General features: G+C 31.4%; 1 protein-coding gene across 1 annotated transcript; it reads left to right on the plus strand.

The window, feature by feature from the left end:
• Positions 1-292: 292 nt before the first annotated feature.
• Positions 293-9,975, plus strand: LOC133181076 (5'-nucleotidase domain-containing protein 3-like). The gene is made up of 16 exons (XM_061315617.1): positions 293-524; positions 927-1,105; positions 1,989-2,063; positions 3,492-3,547; positions 3,894-3,984; positions 4,184-4,252; positions 4,553-4,609; positions 5,010-5,070; positions 5,620-5,722; positions 6,296-6,397; positions 6,763-6,847; positions 7,020-7,106; positions 7,348-7,401; positions 7,566-7,652; positions 7,793-7,857; positions 8,566-9,975. Exons 1-16 carry the CDS (start codon positions 362-364, stop codon positions 8,792-8,794), a joined length of 1,563 nt encoding a protein of 520 aa, XP_061171601.1. The 5' UTR covers positions 293-361; the 3' UTR covers positions 8,795-9,975.
• Positions 9,976-13,277: the final 3,302 nt, after the last annotated feature.

The following is a 13,277-nucleotide window of genomic DNA, read 5'->3' on the forward strand; positions in this document are numbered from 1 at the left end:
TTGGATTACACCATATAGCTATTCATAGAATGGCATGTTATCTTACGGATCGTTGTTTACTTGCGTTTTTCATTCCCGATATTAAAGAGTCAAGATATATCCCGAACGCAAAAATCGTCATTTACAAAAAACAATTGCTGATTGGTCGAATGATGTCGATCAACTCCAATCACAGCTTGAGAAAAAAATCCCAACTTTTTTTAACACCGTATGCCAAGGGCTTATGAGGAGAGTAGCGTATCAGAAACCCTTGGCTAGCGAAGATGTTCGAAAAGTAGCTTTTAATAAAATCAATCCGGAAACTTTATGCCTATCCGTATCAACTTTGCCTAGTATAATACCCCGCGCGTAAAAATAGGAAATGCAGACGGGTTGCAAAGCTATCAAATGTTTTTTTCAAACCACGAACGTTCTTCACAAATCTTTTAAGAAATACATTATATTACAACGTGTCTTTTCAAACAGTGCAACACAATCAACGGATTGGTGGGAGATTTATCACAGACAAAAGAAGAAACTGGAGGGTAAAATCAATGTCAGCTTGAACTTTCGATACGTTGTTTTCATGGGTTTTTACATTCAATATCAAAGTAAAGTCTAGAGAATTTTGCATGCCTTATCATGCGTCTACCACGTGTTGAGTGAAATAGGCATGTTTTTTTTTCATTCTGTGAAATATCTCTGTGTATACGTTATGTGCATCTCAGGGCACTGATTCTGATAACAAATTTCTTTGCTTCTGAAAAGATGGGGAGGGGGAGGTGTCTTTTTTATGTGGTGGTAATAAATTCATATTCCAGTTATAAATGTAGTTCATTGATAACCCTTTTCCAGTGATTAATGTTGTTAAGAAAGAAGAAATTGATCTGAGTGGGCTCAATGCCAAATGCACACTTTTTGTTCATATATAAAAAAAAAAATTTCAGAGAGTTTCAAAGATCCTGTGCAGATAAACCCTCATGCTATATTTGCCAACAACGAGACATCTTTAAGTGAAATTGACATTTATGGCTTTGACTATGACTACACATTGGCATGTTACAAGCCAGAACTTCACCATCTCATTTTTGAACTGGGACGAGAAGCACTTATTCAAAAATATCGGGTAAATATGTCTCTTCTCCTGGAAGTATATCACTTTACCCAAAATTTTCTTGTTTACCTTACATGATCTTATCAAGGTCAATTTTTTTTAAACCAACTGGAAGTAGTACCCATACCCATCATAAGTGCCAACTTTTGAAAAATCTCAATGAGGAATTTTATGAGTATCCAAGTTTTTTAGGCTCTAAATACATGATATTGCATTTACTTAACAGACCTCTTTCGTTATGGAGGTAGGAAATGTCTGTTAACTGTTAGATCGATCATTATGGATTTTTTAAGGACAGATAAGAATAAGAAAGTTCTGGTGAAATATCTTGCTGAACATTAACTCAAGCATCTAATAAAACTTGAGAGGAGCTAATTTAATCCTCCTGTTTTTGTTGATACTTTTCAATTAGCCAACACTTCTAATTAAATTTAATCTGTAACAGGAAAGGAGAAAAGGTATTGCTGGACAGGGAATCGAACCTGGGACCCCTGCATCACTAGTCAGGTGCTCTACAGACTGAGCTACCCATGCCGATATCCACGGCCCAAACCATTACATACCATTTCTTTCTGATAGTTGTTACATTTGAAGCTAATAAACTACTCTAAGCAGTTCTAATTAGACAACCCACTATTTGGAATTCAGCTCTTAGCAATATGTACATTGTACCTTTAGCATATTGATTGTACGAATCATTCAATTGCCATTAGTATAAACAAATGACTTTGCTGCAAAACAGTTGCAGTAAGTAAGATAACTATGAGGTAATCACAATACTGAGTATTTGCGAAATTTTGTTTTAAAAATAAATACGTGTATTTGTCCTATTCTTTAAAAATATTTCATAAAAATAGCTATGCTTAATAATTGTTAATTGTCATTTATGTTTAAGTACCCTGATCAGCTAGTCAACATAGAGTACTGTCCAGATTTTGCAGTAAGAGGGTGTCATTATGATGTCAAAAAGGTAAGACAATTAATTTATATTGGTACTCCTGGGGTGATAACTAATGATACTGGGAAAAGTTAATGCAATGTTTGAGACATCAGTATGAGTGAAAAATGAAAAATCACCATTATCATTTGTGCACCTTTGAACCAGCTGAGACAGAATTAGTTAAGTTGAATTGTTATTGTCTTTGATTATTTAGATTTTTAAAAAATTTCAAATCATTTGACATTCATTCCTTTATTAGTCAAAAACTTAGAGTCTAAATTAAGGAGGGGAAAAAAAATTTTCTTGCATGGCCAAAATTTGAGAGTTTAGGTCATGTATCAATACATGTATGCTATCTGAAGTTGAACAAGAGGTGTTTGTTAAGCACAGTGTTCTCATTGGTGTCTGCCTTAATTGTTGTGTCATTTTATCAAAAGGAATACACTGATACTGAGCATGCAGAATGCATGATAAAAATCATGTGGCATAGTTTATCATGATCTGTGAATTATGTATAGTATTACATTTTGAAAAATTTAATTTTATCAAGCAGAATAGCTCTACATTTAACAATACAATATACATGATGTAACTTAACAATAGAAGAAAACACACTGCAATCCACATTTGCATATGCCAAAAAAAAAAAAAAAAAAAAAAAAAAAAATTGGGTAGCTTGTTTCATTTTGTTGGCATGAACAGCATAATACAGAATAAAAGTGAAAAAGTATAGCAGTTTATTAATTGACCAAGAACTGGGTAAGCAGATTTTGTTTTATACTTTTGCTTAAAGGAAGCTCTAAACCCTGCATATTTTTTGTACTTTGAAAAAATTATATCATATAAAGGTGTTCATTATTGAGTTTTTGTAGTGCATTTTCAACATAGAGTTCTTGCCATATTTCCCCAGAAAAAATGATCAAAGACAAAATATTATAGTGAACAGTTCTAAATCACTTGCTCACTTACATTGGGGAAATGCAGTTGACCTTCGATTTCTCAAACACTGATATCTTGAATACCATGGATATGTTGAAGTGATTTGGAAGTCTCAACCACTTAATATTTAAGTATTTCACCCATGATATATTGAATCCTCGGATATCTTGGAAGTTTTTTCTTGGGCCCCATTGAGTTCAAGATAATGAGATTTGAGTGTACATGCAAATAATATATTTAATTACATTCGTATCTTGGTCTAATGTGTCATTCACTGCAGATTTCTTTTTATTATCTTACATTTAAGGGCTGATCACTCTATAACTTAAAACATGCAAATAATATATTTAATTACATTTGTATCTTGGTCTAATGTGTCATTCACTGCAGATTTCTTTTTATTATCTTACATTTAAGGGCTGATCACTCTATAACTTAAAACTATCTGTCTGAAAGAGAAAGAAATCATAACAATAAATTGACTCTGTTCTGACGTGACAAAGATCACTTTACTTTCAGGGCTTGTTGCTAAAACTTGATTCCTTCCATAACATACAATTAGGAACTGTATACAGGTAATTATTATTGGAAATATACATGTTTTGTTGAGAATATTTCTATATTGACAACAGTCCCATAGAGTTCAAGTTTCAAGTTTTTATTTAAGACAAAGACCCCAACTGGGGTATATGAATACAAATGATACAACAAAATAACATACAAGCACTTTAGCATGAAATGAGTGGCACTAATGTTAATTACTATATACATGTATAGTTCAAAACATCAAAGTATAGAAGGCCTCTGCTAGTATTAAATAAATCTATATGCATTACAACATATTTTAAACAGTTGTTTTGTTGATCCAAAGATATACTTTGTCATGTTTTGTGTTTGAGTTGTGTCCCCTTTCCATTATAGAGGTACTAAAGGACTCAGTGATGAGGCAGTGAAAACCTTGTATGGAGGGATACATGTCTCTTTGGAGGATATGAATACATTTTATGGAACAGTTAAGTAATTGTTCAAAAATTGACAAAGACTCAGCTGATCTTAAATGAACTACCTGTAAGATATAAGTTTAAAAAAAATGTGAACATGCATGTATTGAATTTTTGGGATTACAGTGTACAATTAATATTATAAAGAATTTTAAGTATAAATTATATAATTATGTGCTGATGTTATTGGTAACTAATTTGTGCTTTTAGGGACCAATGTACCAGCTGGTTGACCTATTTGCACCTCCAGAAATGACACTTTTATGCAATATTACAGATGTAAGTTTCATGGATTTAAAAAAATTAAAACTTTACTTGAAAGAATTTTTTAAAATTATTATTTATACATGTATAAATGTTGAAAAATCTTTGACACGTTTAAAATTAAAAATGCAAGAGGATGTTATTGTTATATAATTATCAACTACTCATTTGTAATGGATATTCATTGCAAGATTAAGTTAAAGAAAATCTGATATTCTCTCTCATAGTGATTTTTCTTGCACAAAACGTTACAGAAATGTTTTCTTCATGAATTGAACCATTATTCCAGAATCAACCTTTTTTCTTTCACTATAGTTTTTCATGGAGAACGGCATTCCATATGATCCAGAGTATGTGTTCCATGATGTCCGGGTAGGTGTATGAATTGCCAATAACTATAAATTTTTATGACATCAGGTTAAAGACAGCATGTATTATAATACATGTACTTGAAAGTTTTCCAATTAATGATCAATCCAGTCATTGGTATTCCATCTGCGAGGATTTGATCTTGCTTAAGTTTCATCTTTGAAACAGTCATGAAAATTCAAATTGAAAAGTTATGCAAGTATCTATATGTACAGTCCCTGTGTAATTTAAAACATTGCTCAATTTATATTGCTGAATTTGTATGAGGAGTGTGAAAAATGGAAGTTTTTCTTCTCATAAGTAGTTCTTATTAATTTCTGCATGGTGTATTTAAAGCTAAAATAAATGGGGTTGTAATGAACTGAAATAGACATTTTATTAATAATAAATTTGAAACTTTCAGTCAGCTGTGCAAAGTGTTCACAATTCTGGTCAACTCCATAGTCAGATAATGGCTGATCTAGGTAAGATCATGTCTATTTATTTTATCAATTTACAGTAAAACACGGTTAAAGTGAACACGGTTATAACAAATTTATGCTTACAGTGAAGTGATTTTTATTCCTTTGGTTTTAAAATGTAATAGTACTTATCTGATGTAACGAACTACGTTTATAATAAATCAAATTTTTTTTCTTGGCACTTTGCTTCAAGTGTGTTTTTACTGTATTCTTTAATTAAATACAGGAAACTTTTTATGTTGACAAACATACACAGTATTTATCTCTTCTGAGCTATAAGCTCTAGTGAGCTTTTTTGATCACTTTCAGTGGTTAATGCTGGTATATAGTAAACAAAGATCCATTTTTTTTATTTGCTTGGTAATACTTGTTGCTGGTAAAAGTAACTTTTTGCTTGTTGAATCAACAAACATTCAGTTGAAATGACCCAGGTATTTTCTTTTCAAGGAATTGTTTTGCAAAAAATGATTTTTTCAACATGAAGGTATGAAAATTTTCTTAATTACATTTAGCAGATCATGTTAATACACTGAATTTGGATTTATTTTTTAGAAACATATTTGGACAAAGAAACAGGTATTAACCTTTTACTTGAAACTCTGGTTAATAAAGGGAAACAACTCTTCCTGATCACCAACAGTGGCTTCCCTTTTGTGTAAGTTGAAATTGAAATAAAATGCTCAAGTATCTCTACAATATTTTATTTCTTATTAAAGAAAAAGTGTGCCATAACTTTTGAATGATGAGTGCTAGGACTTTTATACATCACATGTGTATTCTTTGTTACAAGACCTTTCTTTGGGTACCAACATTTTCGATCTCTTGACCTTGACCTTGGAGGTTGACCTGCATTTGAAAAAAACCTTTAACCTTGCATATAACTTCAGAATGGTTGCTGCTAGGGCTTTCTTATTTCACTTATGCAATTCTTGTGACAAGACCTTTCCTTTTGTACCCTTCTATGGTGTCCTCATGACATTGACCTTGGAGTATGACCTACTTTTTGAAAACTTTAACCTTGGCCATATTTTCTGATAGGTTGGTACTAGGGCTATTATATTTCACATGTGTATTCCTTTTGTAAAGACCTTTCTATGGGTATCAACATTTTTGAACTTTGACATTGACCTTGGAGTTTGACCTACATTTGAAAAACTTCAGCCTTGGCTTTGAGATGCCATATGGGGGCACCAGTGTTACGCATCTTGTTTATTTTGTTTTCAAACAGGGACGCTGGAATGAAATTCATGGTGGGAGATAACTGGAGAGATCTGTTTCAAGTTATCATAACCAAGGCTAGAAAACCAAAATTTTTCAATGAAAGTAAAAGGTAAATATTCTTTTACATTAAAACTTAATTTTGTCTTAAGCCCTGAAACTTTTAGATGCTTAATCATTGTAGCAAGTTTTATGACACTAAATTAACAAAAAGTGTACACCTCACAATGAGAATGACACTCAATGAAAGTTATTTTCCTGGTATGAGACTAGTAAAAGTGCTGCTTCAAGCTGCAGTAAATATAAACAGAATGTATTTTTATCACTTAATTTGTTGAAATCCTTACAAGGCTATTTTCGTAAGAACTTCCAGTAATAGATTTTAGAAACTGTTTATAAGAATCTAGGCACAGGTGTACCCCAGCATTCTTTGTTTAACTTTACTTGTAATTTTTTTTTTCCATTTTTTTCTTCCAGACCTTTCAGAATTTATGACCCAGAAACTCAGAATGAGTCCTATGACAGAGTTTTAGAGTTGAGCAAAGGAAAAATTTACCAGCAGGTGAGAAAAAGATATAAAAATGAGTGGTGTTACTGGATAGGAAAAGAAATTACAGGAATTGTAATAAGATTATTGATCACATGTTGGTTCATCTATATATGTAAATCAGAGGTCATTTGTACCTCTATAATGCATTCTCAGACTGTTGAAAATCTGTTTGTTTTTTTTTTAGGGAAATTATTACATGCTCCAGAGTATGACGGGATGGTATGGATTCAACGTTTTATATTTTGGGGATCATGTATACAGTGATTTGGCAGTAAGTTGCCTTCCTTAACCTTGTGTAATGCATGTGTAAAGCTGCTTAAACACATGAAATTAAGATCTCAAGTTTGTTTGACTCACTGCAGAGATTACAAAATAGATTCTTAGGTTTGAAAGAGAATATTGGGTTAATTGTGTCACTGCACAATGAAATATATCAAGTATTACTCAAAGAAATTTGATAGAACTTGTAGTTATACATGACAGTATATATTTTTTTTGTCTGTGTTATTTAGGATCCTTCACTGAAGCATGGTTGGAGAACAGGAGCCATTATACCAGAGTTAGAGGTAGAGACAAATATATATGTAAATACATGTTTGTATTGTGCAAGTTTATATATGATTTATCTAAATTATTGTCAATCAGTTTTTAGAGAGAACATTATATAGACATAAGATAAGTTCGGATCCTCTTTGATACTTCAATTAGCTCATATTTTCTTTCTTTTCAGGCTGAGATCATAAAGTCCAATAATCTAGAATACCAACTAGCTGTGAAATGGTTGTGTACTTTACAAGATTTGATTGAAAATGCTCAGGTAAAGTGAGAAAAAGAAACCCTGAGGGTTTCAGCACATTTTGACATTGTACAGATTAATATATCTATTCTGTTTTATTGTACATGTACATGTAAAAAGCATGAAATATTAAGTCCAGTTGTTATTTCTCCTCATTACAGATGGATAGAACACAAGACACCAGTCAGATCAGACAGTGTTGGTTAGATGAAAGAAAAAAAATCAGGTAAAGTTGTATCTTCAGTATCTAAAATATTCAGTGAGCTTAAAAGTATGTTATTTTTCTATTTGTTAATTAAGAGTTACAGTTGAACTTAGATATCATGAACACCAATATCTCTAATATTATGGATATGTCAAAGTGATTTGGAAATCCCAACCACATATTCTTTTAGTATTTTACCCTTGATATCTCGAATCATTGGATATCTAGAAGTTTTTTCTCAGTCCCATGGAGTTCGAGATAACGAGGTTTGACTGTATTTTAGAGACCAAAGGAAAAAAAAAGGACTTGTGCTCTTCTAACAATTCATTTTGTAAAATTATAATTGATGCCTTTACCAATTTGTTGATTATTTTTTAAAGTTACAGACATATTTCTTTCATTGAGTGTATGATTTAATCACAAAAATTAAATGGCAGATGCGATTTGTCTTGCATGTAAACAATTTTAAGAGCTTTAAGTAAATGTATGCTCAAATAGGTTTTGTGCTTTAACTAGGTTTTGGCAAGCCATTTTGGCGAATTTATCATTCATTTGAATATTTTATGGATATGACATCTTTTGCCAAACTCAAATGTACATGTATTTATAAATCAAGTTTATAATGGCTTTGATTTATTTGAGTTTGATCTCTTGTGGTCCACTTGCTTATTAATTTATTTTTGAAAGGTATGTGAGAAGTGATTCAAATGTTACTGTTTTGTGTTTTAGGAATTATACAAAGTCTCTGTTTAACGCCCAGTTTGGAAGCATATTCAGAACATATCACAATCCTACTTATTTCTCTCGAAGGCTGGCTCGCTTTGCAGACCTTTACATGTCCAATGTTGTCAATCTTCTTCATTATCCTATAGACCACACTTTCTATCCTCGCCGCATGGAACTTCCACATGAACCACATGTTGTACCTAGAGAAATCAAGGGAGAAAAGCAGTGTTAACTGAAGTTAGATTAGGTACTAATTTAAAGCATTGAGTTGAAGGAGGTATTGCCTAAAGTACTAGCACTCAGTGCCCTGTGATATTTAAAATGTTGGTTAGAAAAACATTGAGTAGAAGTGAGTGACAGTGGTGCAAGTTTTGAGTTTTGGTGAGATTTTTAAAAAGAGGATGACATGGAAAAAGTGTGAATTTTAGTAGTTTGATATACATGTATTTTAAATATAGGGTAAAATTAAACATTGGTTAAATACAGGTAAATGGAAATGATATTAAGTTATGTTGTTTTGTACTCTTTTAGATTTATAATCTTACTGAGTTTAACATTTTAATAAATCAGATTTATTATAAGCAAATGCAACATCTATGTTGAATATTCACATTGATTATTGAATCCTTTCTTTAGTTTGAAAATCTGATAAGACTAAAAATAATTTTGATAAGCCACATGAAGTGTCAAGATAATTTTGTTTTGGTTTAATATGAATGTATTTTGACAATAAATTCATTTGTTTCTGGTAAAGTACAAGAAATTTCAGTATCATATTTCTGTAGGCTTCATGCACTGGTCCTTTGATTAAGAAAAGTTGAATGAAAGCAGTGTATATAAGCTATATGAGGTAAATTGTACCATTTTTAATATATTTGCAAGCATAATAGAAAATGTAATGTACCAGTATATACATGTATGTGAGTAGTTAGAGTATATACATGTATGTGACTAGGTTATTTATTGTTTTCAGTGTGTAAGATCCAGTGGTAATCTATGTGTGATATTAATAATTATTGTTTTACAGTAACAATATAACTTTTTACGTTCAGTATTACATTTATGATATGCTTTATTTTTATGATGTCATATCCCTGTCTTAAACAGAGTAAATTTGTGTGATATGATTGCAGTGTATACTTAATGATAGTCAACTGTTGTTTAAATGTATTGAATACTTTTATGATGTGTTCCAAGACATATTTTGATTATTTTTGAGAAACTATCCTAGAATGAACAAAGCTAATGATATTGACAATTTCAATGTGCTTGTGGACCAGGCTTTAATATTTTAATGAGCTTAAGCATATTTGTGATTCTTAACATATGTGTATACTTATTTTATTAAGAGCTAAATTGACACATCTGTATTTTGTTTCATTTATTTAAAGAATATAATTTCTTGGACACTTATTATGTTATCACTATCAGTGCTTTGTTATGAACACTATTTATGAAATCCTGAAAAGAAATTTATCTCCAATGTGACAATTTTTAAAGCAGAAAGTAAATTATTAGTGGAGGATGCTTAAAGGGACAAAAGTAATTTATGCATACATTTATCTTAACAAATGATATGGTGATAGTGAAAAGTATCTAGGATATCCACATTTAAAATGTTGAAAAAATCTTGTATTATATATCATTATATAATCAGTTACCAAACCCTAGTATATAACAATATGCTAATAGCCATAAATTATAAATTTACAAGTATACAATTCCTAGCTAAATACATGTATGCTTGATTAATGAGTAGCATAACCAACCCTACTACTTATACTCTGAAATGAATAAAAAAGCTTAGATGGATAGATATAAACAATTAAATTAGGGTGCCTGTAGGTAAAGTAAGGCAGATTTTGTTAGCAAAAAGATGTAGCTGATTGTTTGGTTTTATTTTAAAGGAAATTCATTGTTTCAGTTCTGATGTTATAATGACATGCATAAAAAATGCAACATCTTATTTTCAGAAAAAATAAGACATTGGATTCAATTTTGAATTGTAAAAATAAGAACATCTTCAACTTTGCGTAGTCGATAATTTAATGGTTGACTGATCAGTTTGTTTTCAGGCCCAAGTCCTAGCAAATCTTTTCGTTTCTTGTTTTCGGACCCACGTCCTAGGTAATCTTTTCGTTTCTTAAGGTGTTGCCAAAGCCTACTAAATATGACTGAGTGCGCATTGCACCTCATCTAGCGGAAAAATCTGAAAATGAAGTCAAAAGGGTATTGTTGGTGCAAGAATTCTAAAGGCTTTGACATGAATGCGATTTTATTCCCACAAAAAAATCAACTGACGAAGAGTCGTGCATACATCCACTAAAATGCCTCCTTGTAAGTGGGGAGGGTGTAACTTAGCTTATGTGATTTCAAGTAGATAATATATATTACATATATGTCACGTTTCAGCCCAATGTAGAATAAGTCATTGGAAGTTTGCGTTATATGCCTCGACCTTGTTAATTGAGGTTAAAAGCACTATAGATAACATTATAGACAGGCCCGTAGAACGCGCCCCTTTTTTCTGAGTATAGTTTATGCTATAGTAAATTTTCCTTCGGATGCTGGTCCCCCCCCCCCCACTTTTTGATGTAAGGTCGAGCACAGGCAAATTCCAGGATTTGGACAGTAAATTAACCTTTTTTTCTTATCGGATTATTTTGTGAAGTTGGTTCCCCACTTTTGGTCAGTGTGGGTTTTTTGTTAAAAAATTGTTAAAAATTTTGTTAAATATCTGGTATCGTTCACTGAGGACTTGGGAGGGTGAAATGAGATGTTGTAACGTAGAAGCAATAAATGCGCAGTTGCTCAGAGCTCAAACATTCTAGGTGAATGTATTTCAATTTTTAAGATTCATTTTTTTTTTAAACTTTTATAAAGCGTATTCATTTTTTAATTTTTGAAAAACTCAAGAATGCGTTAGAACTATGGACAGCCGTAGGGTACCCACACATTATTGGGAAAATAAAAATGTTGTAAAAAAGCAGGATTTTAATTTTTGGATGAGATAACTATAATTTTTGGTGTACTTATATAAGTAAAAAAAATAATATTGGGGTACCCTACGGCTTTCCATAACATGAGTATTATCGCACTCCAAACAACATTTACAGCAGCCTAATTTTGTAAGTGTTGAACGCTTACTTCGTCCGTAAAGATCAGGTAAAGTACTTTGAACAATATATTGTCAGTGCCCCAGAAGTTATCCCAGTCTAATGATAATTCAATGAGAAAATGAAAGGTTCTGTCACAGGCCCGTAGAACGCGGGGGGGGGGGGGGAGGGAGGGGTGGCCCCAACCCCAACCCCACTGTTTTCTGAGTAGGGTGAATTTTAAAAAAATGACCAAATGCATATTTATCAACCCACACTAAAAATACAGGCAATGAAAATAGATTTCTATGTCTCAGCATATGTCTTTAGATAGTGTTTAAATACCTGCCAAATATCTCGTTGATATCTCAATTAACAAAAAAGTCATGCCCAAAAATGATGCTAAAATTGTCAGGAGTGCAACATCTTTTTGTGACATTTTGAAATTTCAATATTTTTTGGAGATCTGTGAAATAAAAAATAATGCTTCATATTCAAAGTATTGAGCTTTAAATGTGGACTGTCATAACTTTTGTTTAATCAAGTTGTGGTCATGACTGATGTTTAAAAAAATGTTATACCATGTCAGGAGTGCAACAGAAAAAATGTAGTGTTGCCAAAAAACATCAATTGTAAAGTTCTGATAGAAAATTAAGACAAAAAAGAATTTTGGAAGTGTAAAATAATAATTGATATACATTTTAAAACTTAAAAATGTTATATAAATCACAAGCAGCATTAATGAGAGTCAAGTACATGTATATGTGCATACCCCAAAATGTCAGGAGTGCAACATTTGATGTTTTGCTCCCAAGCATGAAAAAACTATTATCATTATATGATTTTCTGATTTTTATTTTGGAAAATAAAGACACAAAGAACATTTTTACCAAATAGATTTATCAATTACAGGATCTGTCTGTGCTTCAGATCCATATTTCTATGGTCAGGAGTGCAACACATTTTTAAAAGATTCAAGTTGTGTGACGAAAAGACTTCTATTCATGCTTAGAAGTATTCATTAATTAATAAGGATCTTTTTGTATAATTTAATGCTAAACTATTGACAGTTTTATTATTAAAATCCTTCCTTTTTCCATTTTATCAATTCAGTTGTGTTTTTATCTTTTTGTGATTTTTTTAATGAACGTTAAAAATAAACACACTAAAACATTGTCATAAAATTCAAGTAATTCCTCCTCAACTTCACTGAAACAACAGAACAAGTTCTTATGTAATTTTCACTTCACAATTCTACTTTAAAGGCCCCAATGCTTTTGGTCAGGAGTGCAACAAATATGTTAGAATTATAAATCATCCACTAAGAATAAAAATAAAGAAAAAATGATGAGTAGAATTTCTCTGGTGGGTTACCGTGTTTGTCTTCTAAAGGAAAATATGCTTTAAAATATATTTTATCTTCTAAATATACATTTAAGCTAGATTTTGGGCATAAAATAGGGTATAATTCCAGATAAAATGCGAATTTTTAATACTTTCATCTGTTTTAATTATGAAGTATTGGACTATAAGTATTGCACAATTTCATTACCACTTGATGTTGCCAACACTTTATGAATTTTTGTGTTCTATGGTTTTAATTTTAAACTTTACTGCAGT

Source organism: Saccostrea echinata, unplaced genomic scaffold, assembly GCF_033153115.1.
Source record: "Saccostrea echinata isolate AGI-Se365-2 ecotype Australia unplaced genomic scaffold, CSIRO_AGI_Sech_v1 ptg000008l, whole genome shotgun sequence".
Taxonomy (NCBI): domain Eukaryota; kingdom Metazoa; phylum Mollusca; class Bivalvia; order Ostreida; family Ostreidae; genus Saccostrea; species Saccostrea echinata.

What these genes read in the sequence shown, in the direction of transcription:
- LOC133181076 (XM_061315617.1), top strand. Translation starts at nt 362, where the DNA reads ATGCAGACGGGTTGCAAAGCTATCAAATGTTTTTTTCAAACCACGAAC. An exon ending in TGAATACATTTTATGGAACA is followed by an intron (nt 3,985 to 4,183) that starts GTTAAGTAATTG and finishes TTGTGCTTTTAG; the next exon opens with GGACCAATGTACCAGCTGGT. An exon ending in AAGGAAAAATTTACCAGCAG is followed by an intron (nt 6,848 to 7,019) that starts GTGAGAAAAAGA and finishes TTTTTTTTTTAG; the next exon opens with GGAAATTATTACATGCTCCA.